The sequence below is a fragment of the Centroberyx affinis genome, unplaced genomic scaffold (assembly GCF_046629955.1).
Source record: "Centroberyx affinis isolate AG114_WGS23_722 - 3 ecotype Tasmania unplaced genomic scaffold, CSIRO-AGI_Caff_v1 ptg003751l_1, whole genome shotgun sequence".
NCBI lineage: Eukaryota > Metazoa > Chordata > Actinopteri > Beryciformes > Berycidae > Centroberyx > Centroberyx affinis.
Window position 1 is genome coordinate 94,368 of NW_027281628.1, and position 23,934 is coordinate 118,301.

Sequence of the window (23,934 nt, forward strand, 5' to 3'; positions counted from 1 at the left end):
TCATGATGATTCATTCTGCGACTGATAACAATAAAGCCCATTTCCTGTGTGTGTGTGTGTGTGTGTAACCAAAAGAAACTCTCAGCAGAAGTGTTTTCATTCCAAATGCCTCCATCCTCTCCTAATATTCCACTGCTACACTCTATTCTGCTCCATCACACTTCATCACAGGGTCCAGTTCCACTCGGTGAGTAAACAAACAACATAAATCTCAATACTTCTCAGTCTGTTCACCGGCAGCAGTGAAGGAATGAGGCAGAAACATGTTGTGACCCCAGCTGGCAAACTTCCTTTATTTCTTTGGTAAAACTCCAGTCCTCTGTGGAGACATTTTGACTGCGCTGAATGCGTTTCGGACCTAATTTGTCTTGGTCAAGCAAAAAATTGAAAACTCAAAATAGCACTCCTGTCATTTCTCCAGTCTCTGAAATACCAATACCAGCCGATAAAGTTATGTCATTTATATCAATTTTGAAAGATTTGTCTAGAAGTTTGGTTTTGGTCTCACATAACACTGAACTCTAGTTTGATATCTTGGCACGGCCGGCTTGTTTTGTCTTGGACTAAAGTGAGATCATCATGACTACATTTCTGCCTGTATCTATGTGATATTGAATATAGTATTTCACTCTTTTTTTTAACTTAAGAAGGCTCTGGGGTTGACAGGCCGCTCAGAAATTGCTGAGTTGCAAATCCTCTCCCTGGGGGAAAAAGTAAAAAAAAGAACCATTGTCCACCACTGAGCCTGTCAACAACCCTGAATATGTACCGGGAAGCCTGGAAATGAAGAAAATCCACACCGAGGGGGTAAAGAGAAATACTGTAAATCTTTATTTTATGCCAAAATATTTGTACAAGAGCATTTTCCAGCCACTGTCACAGGTTTGATCCGTCCCATCCAACAGGCTGCTGGACCTGTCTACTTCTCATTCATTGTCGTCATATCAAAGTACATCCAACTTATTGTTCTCTATTGACAGAGTGCCAACCCAAGGAGAGAATATCGTCACCAATTCTATTCATGAAAAAGACATCTGGGGTGAAAACAAAGTGTCTGAAACTTATGATCAACACTATAATCAGGAGCTGGGCTTGTGGAAGGTGGCGTCTCAATGACCTCTCTTAATACTTGGATTTTCTCCCTCGTCTGATCAGAAAAAGGGTAAAAGCTTCAAGCTGAACAATTAGGATTCAACTCTAACTTGACCAGTTTCATATCAGACCTGATACAGAGCAGGGGAACAGAACAGGCGGCCATTTTACATTTCTTTTGTGATACAGCTGGGGTTTTGAAGTATTGTCCAGAAACACGTAGGCAGATCTAGCTGTAAACACAGATGGCTACAGTGGTCAAAATTAGGCAGTTAACTTAAACAAATTGGTTTAAAAACCCAAATAAAGCAACTTTAAATACCTACTGAGAAACAGAACTACTATTACTTAAAATAACATGATTTAAAAAAAAAATCTAGAATATTTACATTGCATTCAGTCAGCATGGCATAGAAAATGCTACCTAGTCTAGTGAATGTATTGCTAAAGACTTGCTCATCTACAGCTGCGTGGGCGTTAAAAATACTTTTTTGGGTTTGCAAATGCGCAGGTTATAGATGCTGACGCAGTCAACAGGTGACCACCACACTACACAGCACAGTGCTGCATGCTGTCACAGTATAAACTTCATTAAAAATTGTCATACGACCTGGCGAGTTAAAGCTTAAACAAATAAAAAGCTAATTCATGTGGCAGTGATGGCAAATTACAGCCATTTTTACATGGAATATATGCTCTAGAAACCATGTGAACAGAGTTGAGCAGGACAAATTGAGGATGGTTTGATCAGCACCACAAAAAAAAGAAGGAAATGATTGAAAATGGGGAATTCCATTAAAATGAATGACACATCCCTGTTAGTGCCACTTTAGAACGACTATAGTAAGATTATTGTTGGGGCATGGTGAAAAAACAGGTCTAACTCATTTTCCCCTCTTCAACGGTGACTACATCACGCCGCAAACTACACAACGCTGCCCCCCAGAGGGAACAGGGAGGAAGGAACTTGACAGTGAGTGAACCTGAGGTAGCAAAGCCAAATCAAACAGACTTTGGATTTGATAATGTATGACAAAGAAAATGCCTTTTATCACATTAGTGCATTTTTCTTAAAACCTCCCAAATCATTTTACACTCTCAAGTTAACACTACATTTCTCTATATAAAATTATACACAACAAAATTATTATTAAGACAAAAACCTTCTAATGCAACTTTATGACAAAGTCCTGGGTCCTGAGAGAGAGAACATTAGTCCTACTAGTTCCACTGTACAGGTAAAAAAGTAGCATTTTAATCCCATCTTTCACAATATACACAAGCAGTATAATTATACTAGGAAGGCGTACTTACAAAATTACTTCAAAATAAAAGCCAAGCTGATATTGTAACATTTTCAATATGGGAGTTAAGAGTGAAACTTATCAAAAGATTATGCAATTGGTGAGCGTAAAGGGTGTGTTGTCTTTTTGGAGTAGAAAAACAAATGTGTATATACAAAAATATACATCCTAACAAGACTTTCCCAGCAGAGGCGTTTTTTCCTTTTCTTTTTTCAATTTTGTAAACTTTTAAACAATTATTTTCTAGTAAAAAAAGGCAATAATTCAAACAGTTCATATACCAATAAGTGGTTTTTTTTTTTCTTCCATCAAAAAACATGAAATGTACTGTAGCTCCTTCAAGACTTTCCAGAATCAAGCTTAAAAAATTTCTTGGTTTAAAATCGTGAAGAAAAAAAAGGTAAAAGGATTTAAAAAGTCTAATTCAGTCAGTCAATCCATTCATGTTTGTTTTTGTTTTTTTTTTGTCTCTAGTGAGCCTCTATAGCCATGTGATGATATTGGGACAGAAAGGCCTCAGCTCGGGAGCGTCCAGCGTAGGAGTTCCTCAGTAGACGCCGGGAATGATCCGGTAGCGGACGGTTCGGCAGTACTCGTCCCACGCCGAGCCGTACTTCCTTCTGCAGTCGCTCATGTCGCGCGAGTCTCGGTGCACGAGCAGGATGATGAAGTAGATCATGTAGTACCACGGCAGGAGGTGGCTGAAACCTGCAGACATGGGCGGGGAGAAGGGGGGACAGATGAGAAGTTTTATAAGACCTGATTTTATATCAAGTTATTAGTTATTAGGAAAGGGAATGTGCTTTGCTCTCTTCTGCTCGTACCACTTTTTGTCCCCACACAAAATAAATAAAACATAAAATAAATTCTCAGACACCATTGACCAGATTTTGCCGAAACTCGCGTCAAAAGGTGCATCTTGCTACTGTGTTGAGGCATTTTCAAAACTGCACTGATTAGCCAAAGGAGGACGCTACAATTACAGGTGTAAACGAGGTGCCATTTGCTGATCAGCCCAGAAAGGAACTGCATCATTCATGAGGAATGACATGTTTACTCAACTGTTGCCTTGTTTTTTTGTGAGGTGAGTTTGTGAGTATGTGTGAAATGGCCAATCACGTTTGTCCAATTATTGGAAAATTAAAAAAAAAAAAAAATGGGTGTAGTTCAAACACAGAATGACCCTTCTCCAAATCAGAGCCGCTAAATAGATTAAACAGCTAGAAAATACATGTTAGACGTGAAACGTGTCTGGAATAAGACTATTCTTCACAAAAACAAATTTCCCGATATGTCAAACAACAGTAGGGGTATACAACTACAGAAAATGTGTTCTATATCCAACCTTAGCCATTTTTACCCTAAAACTTTTCCAGATATTTGTGTAATGCCAAAACTTTAAGACCTGAAAATTCAACCAACCAATCTATTCCCCCCTCCTCCTCTGATGGAGCATTATTTTTGTTAAATTCCCAAGCATCTTCGTACCCGACAATGATCAAATCCATTTTCTATATTTTTAATGGACTTTTGGTTACTTGGGTTACTTTGTGGTGTGAAAGCAGAACAACTCACCACAGGGTAGGGACCAGGCCAGAGCCATGGTGAGGTCTCCCAGGTAGTTGGGGTGGCGAACGACGCCCCACCAGCCAGACACCAGCAGACTCTTCCCTGTAGCTGTGGGGATCGTCTTCAGATCTAGGAAGAGACAGAAAAACAGAGAGAGAGAACCAAGAAGAGAGAGAGAATGGGAGCGGGAAAGAGAGGGGAAAAAAAAGAAAACAAGACATTTTAATATAGTGTCTTCAATCTGATCTTTGAACACTGTTTTAGCATCGAACTATTCTGGCAACCATGTATCAAACACTTGTATTACTGTTAAAAACAAGCACAGATTATATACATTATCGTGGCGAATTTGCGATGATGACTTATGGAAATCTGTCATCAATTTTATTTATACAAGACAAATAACTCTAGCATGGAAGATAACTACAGAGCTCACAGATAAAACATCAGTAACTATAATGGCTGTTCCACCCCAGTAATTTCCCCTTGGAGCGCGACAGAGAAACGAGTAGGGAGAAACTGTAATTGTATAACCACAACATATTGCCCTCCAGCCTGGAGGATAACTTACAGGCTAGTTTGGGGTCTGATGGGTTTCTCCTGAAGTTGTTCTTCTGAGAGTTGGATTTCCTGAAGATGTAGAAGCCGAGGACTGAAAAAGAAAATCGACAGAAACCTTTAACATCACCCCAGAGGCGCCAGCCTTGTGTAAGTCCTTCCCTCAACTTGTGAAACTGGGAAAATTAGTTCACAAACTCAGGGCTTGGCCAAAGAAATCTTTATTTAATCACTTTGGCAATATTCAAATTGTCTAGAGATGGTCCTTTTCTTTCATGTCCTCGACATTACTCATTGAATATCGATGCATGAAATCAAGAAAAAGTAAAAAAGAATGCTCAAGAAATACCACTATCTAATCTAAACAATCCAAATGAATCCTTTGGTTACTGTTTCTCTTTCTACAATTCAGGGCTAAAATAAAAAATAAATAACGCAAGTCAAATACAGGAAAATGCTGGCGTTTTGGCTATGGCTAATAAGTCTGAAAGCTCTAAATTTGGCTGATGACCACATTGCACTGGGTCAACCTTTTCTTTCTACAAACTACTTTGAAACTGACTGATGAAATCCTGAATCCAGTTGATCAATGAGTTAAGTTACATGCTCTGTTCCTACTCACGTTTGATTGCAACGATGGCGACGAGCGCGGGCAGGCCCAGGGGGTTTGGGTGGCTGACCAGGTAGTAGGCCTGCAGGGTGTAAGTGAAGGGAACCCACACCAGGTCGCCAAATGCCAGCATGAAGCCGAAGCCGTCATGCATCAAGTCCATGGTGGTCAGGATGGCCTCCTAGGAGGGGAGAAATACACAACCACATTCAGCCATCATTCATTTGGTTAGCATGACTGAAAGCGCTTTTTGTTTGTTTTCAGGCAACATGTTTCTATAAGATCCTTCAGGTGTTTATTCTAACCTGGACATGCTTTTTAAGTCTTTCCTTGTTTTATCGTGTCACTTTTGAGTGTAATCACAGTGCAAATAATTCTAGGATAGTAGCTTAAGTATAGCTGGTTTATGTCCTTCAGCTATGAAGTTTTGTGTATCCAGGTTATGCACATGTAGCCATCTGTTTTTGTCCCGTGTTGTGCTGAGCGTACCTCGTTCCACAGGCCGTCCACCACATAGAGCAGCTGGAACAGGTTGACCAGGATCATGGCGTGGGACGGAGCCTCCAGACCCTGCTGCTGCATCTCTGCCAGCGCCATCGCAAAGTTGATCACACACTGGACAGAGAGAGACAGAGGAAATCCATGATTATTGGGAATAGTCCTTAGTTGCCTTTTTTGGTTATTCCACAATGCTATACAACCATTTGGGGAAAAAAGCTACCTGCAAACTATCAAACAAACTTTTAAAGAAACATATTAGAGGGGCACTGAACCTGCTTATGTTTATGGGTTGGAGACTTAAAATGCATTGCACATTAAACAAAACTGACAAAATGAAATATGAAACCTTTAGTGAATAAAGGTTAAGATGGCAGTCTGCATTAGTCATTTTATATCAATAGTAGTATGTGTGTGGAGCAAAAACAATGTGTCACTGTCCACATACAAAGATGCTCACTCGAGTGAACTCAAATGCCTCGGTTAAAACTGCAGTGCGAATGGCTGCAATTCCACATTTGACCACCAGAGAGTGCAATGCATGTACATAATGACAGCTACTACTGGCACAGATCTACTGCTGTTTTATGTTTGGGGAGATTAACACCTACACCAATTCTACCATTAACAGAGAAATATGCAGCTTAAAAAGCCAGAGACAAGGACTTGGACAATGTTTTCAACCAATATAGATGAGCCATTTTGTGAACAATATAAACATCTTATTCAAAGTGTTTACTAAATGCAATTCTGACTATGACTGGGGGTTCTTTGCTGGGTGTGCCAGAAGTAATGAGAAAGCCAGCAAGATGGAGAGCAATTTCTAATTTGAAAACGACCGGGGACACAGCCAGCAACAGAAAAAATCTGATGCCACACCACCCTTCTCTGACAAAGGACTATATTTTTGTTATGTAGGATGTGGTTATTTTTTGTCTTTAAAACACAATTAGAGGCTTAATCTTACTTCAAGTCTTTATGTAGGATAATTTGATATCAAACTGTTTTAATTGGATTAATTTCTGGTCTTTGAAAATAATGAAACGTGAAGGACGACAAATTAAGGACTAGCACATATGTAGGCTATATACTGTATGTCTAAAGTGTGGCTCAGAGTCCCATGACAACTCACCCAGCCAATCAGACCAGGGCGCATCTCACAGAAGAATTTCAGATCAAAGTTTTTGATGCGGGGGTTGAGCTCACGTCCCTTGAAAAAGTCGTAAAGCACATTGCCTGGGGAAGGTAAGAGAGAAAGAAGAGAGATCTTTGACATGCTCAGAATACACTGTCACATATAGTCAATCCTTGTATCAAATGCTCAGTCAACAGATTGGTGTGTGGAAAAAAACATCTTAGGCCAAAACTCGAGCTAATGTGAGACAAGTTGTAAAATACATTCTGCTATATTCCTGTAAAGTGACTGATTTGTAAAATTCCCTGATATTTCCCGACTTCCGAATATTTATCAAATTTCCAGACTTTCCCAGCCTGGAATACACCAAATTTCAGTACTTTCAGCCACATCAACACTCTTGCCATTCACAAATTCATACACCTACACTCCTCTCTCCCCCCCTCCTTACCAGAGTTTCCCCCTAGTGCCAGCTGGTCCGGAGCAGTGCAGCGGGAGCGGACGTACAGGTAGACGCTGAGCAGGAAGGAGACGAGGAGGGAGGCCACAGCCAGCTGCAGGAAGTGGCTGTGGATGTAGGCGAGGTTGACGCCCAGGTGCACCGCTGCTGCCACCGCTACGCCGCTCACCACGATGGCAAAGAAACCTGGAGGAAGACACAGAAAGAAAGAGAGTGAGTGAGACAGAAACAGATTTAGATAGATGGACATGCAGAGAGGGGAAAAAAGATTGAGAGAGCAAAAGAGAGACATCAGGAAAGGGAAGGTGGAAAACGAAGTCTCTCCTAATACATGAATGTGTGGACACGATGACATACAATTGTTCAACCTGCTTAATATTCAATAAAAACCACAAAGAAAGGAAGTTGTAGACAATTATCTTTTACAGTTAGGAAAAAACTTTACTCTCATACAGAACAGGCAGGCTTCAAGTTATCATCAACGATCGGGACGATATCAGTTTCCAGTATCAAGCCAGGCACTAAAATTTACTGGGAGCCATGTATAATATGTCAAAAATCAAAAGCAAAAACATGTAATGTTCTGCCTAAAACAGAAGGATGTCGGGTCTTTATAATGGAGAAAAAATAGAATCTGTCTCAATCCTTTTCTCTCATATGACCCCAAAATAATTCTGTCTGGCCAGCACTTTTTCAGATTAGTACTCTGAATTAGTAATGGTAGGGACAACATGCGTCCCTTATGCATGTCAAAATGAAGACTGCCTATTACATGTGAAAGTGAAGTGAACAAAAATAATTCATTAGTTCAACTGAGGCTAGAGTGTTAAGTTCAAGACACTAATTGGTTGTAATGGAATTTGCTTGATTTCCTCCCAGTGGGAATCAGAGACAGAGCGCTCGCTTCACGCAGCCTCACCATTGGTTCTGTAGTTCAGCCTCTCCCCAGACCTCAGCGGCATGCCCTCACTCAGCTGGAGAGAGAAGCACAGAGAGAGGAAAAAGTTAATATTAACCATGACTTCGAAGAACTTATTCTGATTTGGTGTCAGGGAGGGTCGGTCACTCACTCACTCACACACACACACACACACGCATGCTAAAACGTATGGATTCATTTGAAAATGGCATCTACACCGCACAGGAGCTGCCGAGCACAGTTAATGGTTTTGTTCATGGAAAGGAGACTGCTTTTCATACGCTTCACTGCACTGATTTTTCCAGCTAGTTCAGGAATTCAAGCAGATGACCTTCTGGTCACAAGTTTGCTTCTAGGATAAGTTAAAGTTTCATTCCACATAAAAAATTTTAAGTATATTGTTATTGTAAAAGTCTCTGAGGGGAGATTTGTGATTATGGGCCTCATCTCACCAGCAGTGTGGTGAATTCTGAGGGGGAGCAGGAGACTGAAGATAAAAGCCTAAGAACACACACATCACCTTTAAAGGGCAAACAAAGCTTTAAGGAGCCTTAACGGATGAAAAAGGCACTACTGCCTTGCACAAGGAAAAAAATAAATAAATGTGTAGTACATTTCACATTATCATTTAGGTGAACAGAAAAGACCCTCAGGTGGACTGTGTAAGACATCAACAGGCAGAGAAGTAGAGTACAGAGAAGAAGAGCTCCTATTCTCCTGAGCTGTGTCTCCTGAACCATTACTCCTGACGAGTAATCCAATTTCTGGCCTCTGCCACGGCTAACGAACAGAAAAACCAAGTCATGTGCCGCGTGCAGGTCATGATCGGGTTGAGGGGGGTGTGTGTGTGTGTGTGTGTGCGTGTGTGTGCATTTCCCACACCACTGAATATAGAGGGCAAGACAGCTAACCTATAATATTTGTGTTGGGTCCAGTGGAGTGCTATACTGACAGCATTTGTTCCATGTGAGAGACCTTTTCACCCCACCAAACAAAAAAAATCAGGCGGGAGACACTGATGTTTGCACTACAGTAAGGAGGCACTGGGTGTAGAGGACTGCGCTTGTGTATAAACTGAGTAAGAAACTACCGATTAAATAACTGTATGGATGACAGTCAAACAAAGAGGGACCTTTCTGTTTAAATGGGAGAAGAAAGTGCCACAGTATGTACAGAGGAGGCATCTTTGTGAGAACAATTCTCAATTGATGGACACCTATGCTACAAGGCTTTTATCCAAATACACCATTTGGTGAATACCTTGCAGCACTGTGAGTGCTTACATTATTTTGTATAGGTGCCTCAAAAGAGAGCCACATGCCTCCAATGTGTACCTTTAAAAATGCCAACAATGATTGAAGCAAAGTCAGAATACTTCTTTCATGTCAATAATTGCTTGGAATGTTGTGTTTGAATTTTGGTCTTGGCCTTGTCCATTTCATTTTCTAAAACGTTTTACGTCTAGGTTTATTTTATTAAAGTAATTTGTATGTAGTGATTTTCTCAACATGCTGTGCAAAGGGCTCTACTTTAAAAAAAGGAAATTACAAATGGTTTCAAAGCGATTTCCCATACAAATGATGGTGTCGATTCACAGTTCTTTAGTAACTCACATCTGTGTGTGCAGTTCAGCTATTCTCACTCACCTTTCCAACAGGCAGGACATAGAGCAGGGCCTGGAAGAGGATCCAGAGGAGGACGACACCGAGGGCCTGGGCGTCAAAGAGGGTATCGAGTGGGGGCAGCGGAGGGGGGAAGTTGGCCAGGCTGGGATCCTCCAGGTTGACCTGGAGCACCAGGAAGAAAACCCAGGCAGGCAGGAAGAGCAGCCAGAAGTATGCTCCTGGAGGCAGAAAGATACACACCATGGTTATTAATATTATCATTTCTGCTGGCTTTTCAAATTTTTATTTCAGTTTACTAAAACATTTTTGCATGCCTACCTTTATGCCTTTGTTTTAGTTAACTACAATAACCTTGGTACAGACACACAACAACTTGGCCTTAAATACACTGACACTTCCTAGCCTCCTGGTAGCAGACAGGCAAAAAAAACAAACAAAAAAATAATCATAATTCCTGCCCATCCCACAACCTACCTAGCCTGCCTCCAAAGTCCAGCGGGGTGGTGGAGGCAGCAGCAGGAGCAGCAGGCCTGGCCTCCTCCTCCTCCAGTTGCTGCGGCTTGACTTCGGCTTCCTTGGCATCTCCATCGTCCTTCCGGCGGCGCAGGTTGTAACGTCCCTGGTTCTTCTCAGGCTCCGCCTCCACCTTAGCATCAGACTTTTGGAGAAAGGTTTAGGTTTTCATTATTTGCACATACAAATTGATGAAACACACAAAACACATTCAAACTGTGTGCAGGAAAATTATAGCATCTTCTGATTTGATAATTGCAAAAGGCAATTTTGATATTTTTTCTTCTATTGATATTGCAACTCTATGATTAAAAAAAAAATGTAGGGGAAAAGAATCTCTGAAATGCTGTTCTGGGGGGAAATTCAGAAACACAAACATGAATATGCCTTAACACAGCCTCTTTTTGTCCTGTGGTGGAAACAGAGTCACTGAAACTTTAACATCAGTCACATGCCAGCCATTCTCCCCGCTCTTTCAATCTGCTTTTGAAGGAAAAACTGTATTGTTACCTTGATAAACCCTTATTTTCTCACGACAATACAAGACACTTGTGACCATGACCTGCCAGTCAGAGCTACGGTTTCACAGACATCTCTGAGTCTTTGTTTGTTTAAGCATAAACCTCTATGACTGTGGCCCTGGTCCTTTGCACAGAAAGCTTACAGAGGGTATACCGATCTAGGATTAATGATCAGTTCACATAACTATACGGACTTAACAGTGACTCTAGAGACAAGCTGGCGTCAGATCAGCAATCCTACTCAGGGATGTGATTAAGATAAAACAAAAAAGCAGGGAAAAATGGGAGAATTTTCATTATAGCTGAATGGGACTCCTGTATCCAAAATCCCTGTAAAAAGCACATCACTGTCTACTATTCCAAGATTTTCATACACGGCCCTGATAAGCTGTACAGACAGTTTTAAAAGTAGGGACAGTAAAGACGCGGCACGTGTTGGAACGCCATGTGACGGGCTAAACGAAGCACGATCTTGTGAGGGGAGCCTCGCTCAGCTGGATAACACACACCGGCAAAATAAACACACACACACGGCCCCCCCAACATGCATGCATCATGACATTCCACTAGCTCCAGCTACGTAAAAGCCCATTCACAATCATGCAGTGAGTAGCGCCTGGAACATCAGTTGTTATCGTAATACAGTCTACCTGACAAAACTCATTTCAACAGTGAAAAAGCATGTGGAATAAGAGCAAAACATATCTGGCATCGGTGCTTTCTGTGCAAAATATATACTTTATCCTATACTTTTTCCAGTTTAAGTTCTTGACTGGATTTAAAGATTTTGGTCAGTGTACAATATGATGTATACTGAGAGTGGCTGAACAATATGACTGTCAAATAGGCTACATCAATTTATACCTGAAACTTATTCTTTGATACTTTTCCAGACATTTGAGTAAATCCCAGACTTTTCCAAGAAATTATCAAATTATCCTTATTTTTCCAAACCCATGAAAGAACATTAGTTATTTAAGAGAAAAAAAAACTCACCTCGTTTACCTTGTTAGCGGTGTCATTCTCCCCTTGACTTTCATGCCTATTGTTGCTATTGTTCTCAACTGGCTTTGTCAGTTTCTGGCCATGAAACAATGGAGGGATAGATGGAGAGAGACAAAGAAGAAAAAAACAAAACAAAACAGCAACGTGAGGAGGAGACAGAGGGAACGTGATGATGTTATGATAAAAAGCCAATAGGGTAGAGAGAGACAGAAACTGTTCCACGTGTACCACAATGACACTGATGGGGGTAATCACCAGAATTGTACCTGTCAAAGAGTTGGGATATTTGAGGATGAATTAGCAACAAAAAATTGCTGGGCAAGATCAAAGTTTTATACATTAGTGGCGGAACTTTAAATCATCATGAAGTGTAATTTCAAGATGAATTACAAACACCCACAGCAGGGTAAGTTTGAGAACAAGCAAAGACCAAACTGGATTGACTGTAATTCTGATTGTGATTTAACTGCCACAGCCAGCATTTGGCACCTGATAGGTGACAATTTCAGGCCCTGATAGTGCACATCACCAAAATCAATCAATTGATAATATCCTCCTCACTCTAGGACCCCATGCCCAGAACAACTCATTTGGGATCCTGGGAAACAAACATTTCACAATTCATTTCATTTACAAGTCACTTCCTAGAATAGAATTGTGCTGCAAAGCAATTCCAGCCATAGCTCTGCGTATGAGTCTTTGTTGCCTAGCAACATTAACAACAAAATATAGTTCCAGGAAGTAAAAACTGAACCACTGGGGGAACAAAGTCCCCTTAATGTTGCAAGATTTTGATTTATTTTGATGTACTCCTATCCATTTTCCATTTCAAAAATCCACAATTTTTCCAGAGCATCAGGCCTATTTCTTGAATGGATTCCAAGATTTTGGTTGACCTAAAATTTGATGCATGCTGATTGTGGCAGGGCAATTTGACTGTCAACAATGCCATGTCACTCTATATCCTGAGACTGTCCTTCACAACAAATATCACAAAGTGAAAAGACAGTAACTGTATAACTACATAAAATGTATAGTTATGCAAGTACAGAACAATATCTCCCCCCAAGACATGGAAATTACGAAATTCAATGTCTACACTTTCCCCCCTGTGTCCCTCCCTTCTCCCCTACATCCCCCCAGTGATGTGGTAAGAGTGGAAAAGCAGCTGTCCCTCTTACCAGGGGGTCGAGCCTGACCTCTGGCATATCCTTCAGCTTTGAGTCCTTGCGGGAGCTGGGTGCGCCCTCTGTTATGGCCGCGGCAGCGACGGCTGCTGCTGTGCGGGAGCTGGACCGCCGCGTGGTCCTTGCCGGGGAGCGCGAGCGGCTGCGACGGCGGGCCGGTGAGCGAGAACGGGAGCGGGAACGGGAACGGAAACCGGAGGCACTCTGGAGGAAAAACAGTAACAGAAACAGAAATGGCAACGTTATTGCTGATACTTTATTACACAGGTGAATGTGTCTGAAAAAGGGCATAGTCATAAGTCACAGGGTATAGTGGTAGGTGATAAAGTGTCATTTCATGCAGCAGCAATATACAGTGGGATGAAGAACAGATACCTGAAATAGTCATTTCAAAAGAGTATTATTTTAGCCTTCAGCACTGGGGCAAATCCTTGAACGGTCTCCCTACTCTCTGGCTTTGTGCCTCTCATGTTGGCTTACCATAGCAGGAAACTAACGTTTTAATCTACAGACCACAGTGGCTGGTGGATTCCAAAAATGCAAAACTGCTATTTTACTAGCCAAAATGTTTTTCGTAATAAAATCAAAGCACAAGTTTGGATGGCTGCCAGTGTCTGGTGGAGTAGAGAACTTAACAGCCACATGCAACATTTACCAGCTGAAGCATGGTTGGCTGGTGGCCAGTGTCAATTTCCCACCCCATGGCTCAGTGTCTACAGCCTTGATTGAACCATTAATCACTTGACAGATTAACGGTCCTACTAGGGTTGTCACGATACTAGAATTTCTACCTTCGATACAATACCCAGGAAAATATCGATATACGATACCATTTTCGATACCACAGGGGGAAAAAAATGAATTTTCAATCTTTTTTTTTTTTTAATATTGTTTTCATGTTAAAATATGTTAACATGAAAACAATATTGTAAAGTTGTCTGAGATCAAACAACCCATTTTTGATTGACAGGTGTCGATCGCCATCATGATTTGCTCTTTTCTATTGAGGGGAGTGAGCTTATTACTGCACAAGCATGTGAAACATCATATTGCCTCCTGACCTCTGCAGCATAGACTGTAAGCAACTAAGCAAAAAACACAGACACAGAGACCCAAACTAGTCCCTTAATATCCGACAACGCAGGGGGAAATCCTGGTACAAACGAGACAGATGGACGGACAGACAGACAGATGCACGCTTCTCCATAATGTAGGCCCGATAAAACTCATTCAAAACTTTGCACTTACACAGCAGATTACCCTGCTCTACTCATCTGCCTATCAGAACACTTCTTGTTGAAGCAACAGATACTCACCAATGAGAGGGAAAAATCAGCAGGGCTAGAGTTAGTGGATTATTATTGACAGAATGATTTTAATCGGACATTTCAACATCCGGTCGAGCCTTCTGACCGGGCCCAGACAATGCATCTGAAAACCAGACAGTCCGGTTAAAAACCTGGCATCTGGCAAACCTACTTGATAACGTTAGCTAGCACTGTAGCTAACGTTTGGTTTGCTAGCTAAACTAAAACGGATGATGTGCCGGGGACGTTCACGTTTATGATAAATGTTTAATGCTTCAGTGATGTTGAAACGGGAGCTTTTGCTAACCTCTCGAAATTCTTTATACAGACTGGCATGTCGGTCCTTAAGGTGCTTCGCCAAGTTTGACGTGTTGCCCCCCTTCGTGGGCACCACTCTGTAGCATTGTTTGTGACTGAGGCAACAACCCAGCTGACTGCTACTAGTGAGAGGAGGGGCTGTGGCAGAGGTGCAGGGTGTGTGTGTGTGTGTGTGTGTCTGTGTGTGTGTGTGTGTGGCTAGTGGAGGCGGATAAATAATATGTTTGATTTTTCATTTAGAGAAAGCACTGCTGGTATCGATACTGTTGCAAATGAGTATTGCATCCGTTTCAAATTTTTAGTATCGATACTTATCAAAGTATTGATAATTTGACAACCCTAGGTCCTACCTTAAAATCTACCTCCCAAAGCTTTGATTGATTAAACTGAGGAATATCCCTATCACACATGCTTCAGACCCCCACTACTCTTAAAGCTGATGACCTACAGCTCTAATTTAACCACTGATCTGTTAACAGATGAACGAGCTGATCAAGAGCCTTTGTTCATCATGGACTGATGTATTCAAAGTTAGGAAAATAAAAAACCTAGCCACCGCCCAAATGCTGAGAGTACAGAGCTGTTACGAGTTCTTGTCCTACTTTAAACAACACACTGGCACATTTGTAAAATAATAAAAATGGCTGGTGGATTTTGAAATCCATCACCTTCTGTGGCTTGTCGATCAAAGTTAGTTTCACTGTGCTGTCCTGGATGCATTTGTGGCAGGACACCACAATATCAGACAGAGCCAACACAAACAGAAACACAACACAAAAACAGCACTTGTTGTTTTGGCTGTCCTCTCCACTTCTTGGTTCACCACAAGCAACTTTAAAAAAAACTTTGGGAAAGACAAGAGTGTAGAGCAGTAGACAAGTCACTCTGTAGCTCTGGCCCTACCTTGATGTCTTGCTCCTTGAGCTCCAGCTCAGTGCCATCCTTGTAGATGACGGTGTAGAGCTGACTCTTGGCATCAAAGCTCAGCACCTTAACCTGGTAGTACAGGCTGCTGCCAGGCCAGCGGCCCATCACCGTGTCCCCAATCTGGTACTTCACACTAGGCATCCTCATTGACCTGAGAGAGAGAAAAAGAAAGAAAGACAAACAGAAAGTCAGAAGAGGTGGAGAGTGTGAGAGAGGGAAAAGAGGATAAGAGGATAAAGAGAGGGGACGGGAGAGAGAAGAGAGAAGACAAGAAAGTGATAAAAGAAGGACAGGAGATAGAGGAGGGAGGAAAGAGCAGAGGAGATTGAGAGGAAATGAACGGGTGGGATGGGAAATGAGAAGAGAGATGATATGAAATAGAGGGGGAGTGAAGAAGACCTTGTGTTTAAACTGCAGTACTGTGGCAAGGTTAGGCTATATCCTTGGAGTTGCCAAGTTCAGTTTACAGTAGTGCTACAGAATTTTCAGAAAACAAACAAAAAAGCAATTGCCAAGGCTGCAATTTTATCTGGAAAGGTGTTTCAAACAGTTTATTTTCTTGTGTTGAGCAAAACGAGTCTACAAAGCGAGCTGCATGAGAATTTGTGTATTTTATTCAAACTGAATCTGAAAATGAAACTAAGTCATGAGTTAGAATCCCACTGTTTAGGCCATTTTAAGTTAAAAAGAAAATAAGTAGAAAAAGCTTTATCCATAGGCATCTCAATTTAAAATAGCATTATTCAGGAAAAAAAACTGCAGACATAATTTGCCATTGGTAGGTACAGTGCAAAAGGATGATTTGATACAAAGGCAGGCACTGAATTACACTTTCATTTCGGTTTCCTTGCACTCCACTGAAACACAGCATGAGCTCAAAGTAGAACATGGACAATCTGCTTGAATGAGAGCAATACTGGCATTTGAAAATCTCAATGGGCTCATTGTCACTCAAACTGCTCTGGCATTTACATACTTGACATACAACTTTCTCTGTCTGTCCACTGCATTAACATACTGTGCTACTAGGGCTGGGCAGTAATTCAATATTATTGTCTTTCATGATAGTGATATTGTGATGAAAATAATAATGTAGAGTTATTGTGATTCACAATTCTGTTGTCTAAATTAATGATAAAAAGCAAATACTAATTGAAATCTCTCACAAAATGAGATCTGAGAGAAATTAAGGAAAATTCTTTGAAAATGTTAGCATAAACCATGTAGTTCAATGCAATAAACATCAATTTTGTTATTCAACATGCAATTTTGCATGTCTTAGCAAACCATTAGACTAAAGGCTATATCAATATCAAAATAATTTCTTATGATTATTGTGATAGTAGTATTGTCCAGCCCTATGAGCAACAGTGTTTGCCCTACATTCAGTCAGCGGTGTCCAACAGTTAGTAAAGTAGGCTATTTAGGCCTAAATAACATAAGGGTATCATCTCATCTCATCAACCCCTAGGCTAATAAACAAATGGTACAGCAAATTGTTACAACAAGTCCTTCTATGCTGAAAGTTTGGAGCTGTAACAAGCTCCAGAACTAAAACGGACTGAAGCAGATCAGAGACCAAACCCCCAGTGCTACAAGACTAGGTATCCTAGTGATGTCTGGGCTGTTCAGGCCACACCACCAGGCATGTGTACTTCAAAATGTTAACCATCAACATGTTAAACCCCAGGGCAAAATATGGTGCTGTGCCTGCGGCCCAGCCCAAAAAACCCCGGGGGAATCCCTGAACAAGAACACAGAAAAGACAATAGAACCTGCGCCATTGATTCAATTTTGTTTGTTGATACACAACTAACTTGGCAGCAGAGTGGATTAGCAAGTATCCGCCCTGCTGAAATGTCCTTGAGCAAAACACTGAATCCCTACCGGCCCCGGTGGTGCTGCTACTCTGTAACTGACCCTGACCCCTGACCTCCCTATGGAGGGGGATAAATGAGAGGAGAATTTTCCTACGAGGATCAATATATCACATTATTATTACTTTCAGTCAGATTGCTTTGCTTTCATAATCTGATAGAATATGAAGTTAAATATTACAAAAACATGTTTTGACTAGCTCCATCAACCACCATCTTCGCTTCTAAAGTAAAATTATATTTGTGTTTATAATCAAAATGCAATGCACACATCCTTGCATATTTTAGCTACGTTTTGGCCTACAATTTCAAAATCATCCAAACATTTTGATAGTATGGACAACCTCCAGTAGCCAACAGTTCAGATTGGCAAAATCCCACTGTAGTGTGCACCACTGGACACAATGAGGTGGCCAGGCAAGGTCAGCAGTATGGAACATTAGTGACTAGGGAGGCTCAGTGTCTAGAAAACCACCACACTACTGTAGAACTGCTGACAGGCCCGTCCCCACTAGGTTTACCCAAAGCCGTCTATCTGAAAGAGTTCTGCCATTCAAGTCACTGCAGACCAGGCTGGGAAATTTACACCAGCCACTGGACAGATGCTAGTAAACTTCAGTTATGGCCGGTAGGTTTGCCTACTGTCCCAACCACTTTGCCAGGAGGTAACCATAAATTTGAGGTCCTTTCCTACTCTAAATATTAGTTGGGCTCATAAAAAACTGATAATGGCTGGTGAATTTTACAACTGACCACCCACTGTGGCCAGTGGACAAAATATAATTAATTTCCTCCTACCCTGTAGGAGGAAATTGCTTCCTGACAAAATGTTCAATGAACTAATGCTGCCAGCAGACTAAGAATAAAATGCCAAGCCAAGTGTTTCCCATGCATGCTCTTATTTATGATGGCCACCTACACTATCAGATAGGCCTACCACAAACAGATTGCCCAAAAAAATAAAGTTAAATATTACCCAAAAAGTGCATAGGCATGTTTCTGCGACTATACTCTGCATCACTTTCCCGCCTTGGCCTGCTACAGCCAGCCTAAGCACCTACAGGAAACACTGCAATACGCAAGTAATTTTTGGCTAGCATTGCTTTAACAAGATCATTAAGTTGTTTGAAGGAAGGAAACACTGAATAACTGCAGGTTTTCGACAGTTTCAGGACAGCAGACTTTAGGATCAGCAAAGCAAGTTCAGGTTCTACCACATTTTATCACATACCTTAATGACAGTCTCTTGTCAGTAATCACAGTAGTTTAAATTCCAGTGGTTAGCTCAGCACTATGCTTCAGTGTAGGGCATGTAGCGTTTAGTAACTGCTTGAACATCAGGATTAGTTATAGATAATGCAATTTTTGTCCTAGATGCTCCATCTACCTATGAGGCGCTCAAGAAGTCCTCAACTTCATATCCTAGAAACCCTTCATGCTAAACTTGACTTGATGGCCGACAGCTATACTAGCCAGCAGTGTAATTGCATTCAACATACACACATCTTCAATCTCTTGTAAACCTCGGAGCCACAGTACACAACCAACTAAACACCACAAAAAGCACTGATTCACAGCAAAAGCTCCAACAGTCCATTAAAACGACATACTCCTCTAATGGCCCACCAAGATCACCACAAATAGAAGTAGGGAGACTCAAACATATATAGTCAACCCCTAATCCACTGGTCACAGTAGCCACTAATCTAATCTAGTGAAACACAACATTCCATAACATCAGAGTGAAAACCAAGTCAGTGTGACACACCCAAAGCAAGTCTCTCTGTAGCTGTCCTGGCTCGCCTGCCCAGTTCCATATGGGATGTGGAGGTTAGGGCTAGATCGTGACTGACAATCTCCCATCAGACCCAAGGCCGGGTGGATGAAAGGATACAGGCTGTAACGTGGGTGGAGCTTTCAAAATAAGTCAGGCATCCCCCCTTTGTGTTGAAAACTGCTGTTTAGCTATGATGGAATGCAGCCCATTGAAATGTAACATGTGAATGAAATTGTTAATCCCATCAAGGAGGCGATAACCAGTAATGTTATCACAGCACTGAAGTGAACAGCTGCTACCATCTAACTTACATTGTGCCGAGTTTATACATGCACGCTCGCCTATAGTCCCCAAAATAAATATAGCAGATACATGACCGCAACGCAAACTTTACTCCCTATATGATCAAATGTTTACCAAGTTAATTTGCTAGCTTGCTCGACTGGCGGGCATATGGACGGTCGTCAGCTGATAAGGTTTGCTAGTTTGAGACTCATAAAGCAGTGGATTTGAGTTGAAGCTGCCAACTTGACAAAGAGCCTACCTATGATCGCTGACTTTTGCAGTGGAAATTCAAGACCATTACATTTTTTGAGTAACCTTAAGTTAGACGTTGACTTTCACTACGTCTGTTTATAAAATGGCTCAACTTAGTGTGCCTTCAAATGTTAACGCAAACATGCAACATCCAGTGACGAACGTTGGGTTTGTTAACGATAAATTGGTTAACGTTAATTAATTTAAATGATGTTAGATTAGTGAAATGGTTAACACTGTCTACGTGTAGATTCTGCTCGCAAAGGAACCAACGGAAAGGAGTTGTTCTTCCAAACAGCGATTTTTTGCTCGAATCTGTATCGTTGTCGAACAGTTTTTATTAGGCCAAAATGATTTGCATTGTGTTGGTGATGGGTTTGGCTGAATAATATTGAAGCAGGCATATTTTGTATTCATTCTAACGTTGCTGTCTTGGCCGTTGCGCTCATTATTTGACTACTTGATACACGAATATTAGCTTTGAGCATCTCCTTGGACAGTAGCATGTCCTTAATGCCAGCGATGCAAATGTAATGTATAGTAAAGTAACTGCTCCTTTAACGAAAATGTGACTAGTTATCTTCAAGCGATAGAAAGGAAGGGAGGGAAAACGTCATGCATTCAAACATTGTTGGCGTAGAAGCCAAACGCATCCGCCAAAAGTCAAACCATGTTTTAGCGGCAGGTAGATAATTTCAACAAAGTTAAATTCAGTAATGCTATCCTCGCGCAGGTTTGTGAAACATAAAGTGAGCAGGTACACGAGTAGCCCACTGGGTTAACGTTCGCATTTCTATTTGATAAAGCGATTATTTGGCTAAGTATTCACCGTCTATTTTCTGAAACACCGTTGTTGCGTCTCGTTATTCTAGCTAACGAGGTGTGCAGCATTAGCAAAACGTCAAGTTTGTATCATCAAACTTATGTCATGTGCATTAGCTAGTAAAAGGGGAAATGTTACCTGTAGCTATATAACGTTAACGGTTCACCTGGCGTTAATCATCGGAAACAGGGAGACCTACGGGAACAAGTTCAGATTCCAGGAACTAGCCGGAGCCCAACCGTGTCTAAACCCGTTAGACAGACAGCTAGCTACAGCTAAGCCCTAATTTCCCAACAAAGAGGCACGTAAAACGAATCGCGATGTTGCATTTGACATATATCCAGTGGACGGATTCACTTACCTTAATATTACGCCTATAATCCCAGTGAGTAAACCTGATTTGATATTCCGTTAAAAACGAGGAATGAAAAAAATAAAGCTATATTTCATTTAAAAAAAAAAACTGACTTTGCTAACGTTTGACGTAGAGCGCGTTCTCCCTCCCTCTATGGGTAAAACCTACCAGTGTCTAGAATGGCGCGAAGGCTGCTGATTGGCTCGTCCAGCGTTCATTTTAAACGGTTCTGTTTTCTCATTGGTTAACGGTGGATTTTAACTGAGTTCAGATTGGTTTCAAGGGAGTCACGACCACTTTGTTTACTGGTGTCAAATTGCCACAGGGGTCAGACAAAATGGCAATGCTGTAAAATCAGATATTTTATAGCAGCGCACTGCAGCCACGCGTCACAGAATTAACACCATAAATACAGATAATATGTTTAATGTTATGTTTAATGATTGGCCTAATCTGTTAAAATGTAATGCTCGAGGAACTTTGAACCTCGAGGGGAAACTGTTTAATATAATAGTGAAATATAAAACGGCGGGTTATAGTAATATGAAATCATCAATAATATAAAAATAAGTCCAATGCATTATTACAATACTACAGATTATACTAGTGTACCATTATTTTGTAATCTATTGATTTACTTTAATTAAATGAAAAGACTATGTATGCAATATCATTGAGAAAAGCAAAATGATGTCTGGAAACATTGATTTTGAGAGACATCTCAGTCTACCTCAGGCAACTTCTTTTATGTAAAATATAACTACACATGAAGGAAATGACCTATGTTCTATGCATTTCCTTCTCTTCATCAAGTGCTGTCATGGTGGCCTATAGCAGTGGTTCTCAACCTTTTTCATACCTAATTTAGTCCACATTAGAGGCACAGACCCCCATTTGATGAGATTTTGTCTCTCTGACCCAAATCTGAGAATATTTTTTATTGTTAGATATGATTTTGTCCAGAATTCCATGACTATCTGTACTGTAGGTGGAGAGATAACAGTGAAACTATGACCAAAACAGTCATTCTTCTACATTCTCTAATTGTGTTAACTTCTTGTAAATGAAACAGTGCTGAAGTTTAACAATTCATCCATTTGCTGGGGACCCCCTGGAACCCCCTCAAGGACCCCTGGTGGTCCCCGGACCGCAGGTTGAGAACCACTGGCCTATAGCATACTAGCTACTACTTAGAGCTACCATTGCCATTCAGTGTTATCAAGCTCTGGAGACAGATTCATCCTTATTAAAAACAAAACAAAAAAAATCTAATTTGGCAATAGTGTTGTAGGCTACTTAATGACTTTTTCTGGATGTTTAGATGTTTTTGTGATACAGAATTTACAACATCACAAAAGCACATTATAGGAAATGTTAACTATTATGAAAAATTATAATTGAAAATAATTGTAATTGCAATAATTTCCTAATAAACAATCACCTGTCCAAATACTTTTGGTACACTATGGGAGACTGAGACCAAATAAACTCAAATTGCATCTGACAGTCTGTAGCTTCTAATTATTTAATCTCACATACAAAGTACTAAGAGTATGACGCCAATACATCCAACAATTTGTCTATGGTCCAAATACTGATGGATCTCACTGTATTTACCAGGATGCAGTCAGAATATTTCCACCTTCTCTCAAATACCATAACACCACTGTGTCAGCTGGTAGCACACAATTCTACTTAACTACACACAAGGCCAAGTCCGAAGTGTAGAGTTTAATTAATTTTAATTAGGCCTGCCTTCTAGTGGTGTTTATGACCTTGGAAACAAAAAGTGTCCCATATGTTTCAATCTCACCACACACTCCCCTGCTTTATCATCTTGGTTTCATTCAATAGGTTATTTTGAAATGTGGCATCTGTGTGGGAAATTGCACCATAACCTGAGAGTGATTTCATCTTCAGTAAACCAAGTCACTCAGAAAAAAAAAAATCCAAGTTTGAGAAGAAGGAAGTCAGTTGCAGCTGCATGCCAAAACTTACGAGCATGCGAGACCTGACCGTTTTGACAAATCACACCTCACACCTGCTCGTCATACCTCAAGCTCATAAAAACAATAAGGGGAAGAAAGCAGATTTTGAAAATTCAAACTCTCCAATCCAATTACAGCATCAATGTTTTCTCAGCCCGCTCTCTCTCTCTCTCTCTCTCTCTCTGCAGCTCAGTCTGCCTTCCTGTCTTAGTGCGGCTTCCGCCACAGCGCAGCCGTCTCTGGCTTTCAGTCAAACAAAAACCTCAAATGAACTACAGATGCACTACCAACCCCCTCTGTGCCCGTGCTCTCTCTCTGCCCTCCTCTTGTGCTTTCCACACTTCCCGCCTCTACATCTCTTTCTCTTTTCATGGTCCTCCCCTTTCTTCAACCTCTCTCTCTCTCTCTCTCTCTCTCCCCAACATACCCATTATACACACATACTAGCTGACTCTACTGAGTGACAAATGTCCCTAACGGAAGGAAAGGAGCGCTGCATTGGATGGACAGCTGCTCTTTGGATGCAGATAACAGCTGAGTCAATATAGGCCAATGCATGGAAAGTCTTTGTAAGCTTTTAAGATCCAGTCAAAACCAGTAGTTCCCTGCAAAAAAAGATTAAAAAAAAAATGTCCAAGGCACTCTGTCTCATTGCAAAAAATAAAACAGCTTAATTTTACATGGCAAGAATAGATTAAAACATTGCACCAACGCACTGCGGCCTAGTCTGGCCTTCATCAGTTCCCGGCTCTGACAAGTGCCCGTCTCAGAAGTGTCAGTGCAAAATCCCCTGAGAGATAATCCTATTGGCAAAGCACACCAAGGTGAAAACCATTTACTTGCATTGCTGTGGGTTCAAATCTTGCTCTTGACCTCTGTTGCATGTCACCCCCCTCACTCTCCACTGCACACTGTCTATCAGAAATGCTTTCAAAGATAATCTAAAAACAAACCCCTCGTCTCCCCCTGAGGCAGGCAGACCCTAACATACTGCTGGAGCAGAAGTTAGGCTCAGGTTACTAGCAGCAG

General features: G+C 41.2%; 1 protein-coding gene across 4 annotated transcripts; it reads right to left on the bottom strand.

Annotated features, from left to right (window-relative positions):
• Positions 1-826: 826 nt before the first annotated feature.
• lbr (lamin B receptor) lies at positions 827-21,058 on the bottom strand. 4 transcript variants are annotated; one of them, XM_071540933.1, is made up of 14 exons: positions 20,924-21,058; positions 15,525-15,699; positions 13,009-13,200; positions 11,810-11,884; positions 10,245-10,428; positions 9,792-9,988; positions 8,146-8,200; positions 7,218-7,412; positions 6,764-6,867; positions 5,623-5,748; positions 5,146-5,314; positions 4,537-4,617; positions 3,972-4,094; positions 827-3,104 (listed from the first exon to the last, which is right to left on the bottom strand). In XM_071540933.1, exons 2-14 carry the CDS (start codon positions 15,693-15,695, stop codon positions 2,944-2,946), a joined length of 1,833 nt encoding a protein of 610 aa, XP_071397034.1. In that variant the 5' UTR covers positions 15,696-15,699; positions 20,924-21,058; the 3' UTR covers positions 827-2,943. The 4 variants fall into 4 exon arrangements, with proteins under 4 accessions (XP_071397034.1, XP_071397033.1, XP_071397032.1 ...); XM_071540932.1 differs by having other exon boundaries at positions 11,801-11,884; XM_071540931.1 differs by having other exon boundaries at positions 12,991-13,200.
• Positions 21,059-23,934: the final 2,876 nt, after the last annotated feature.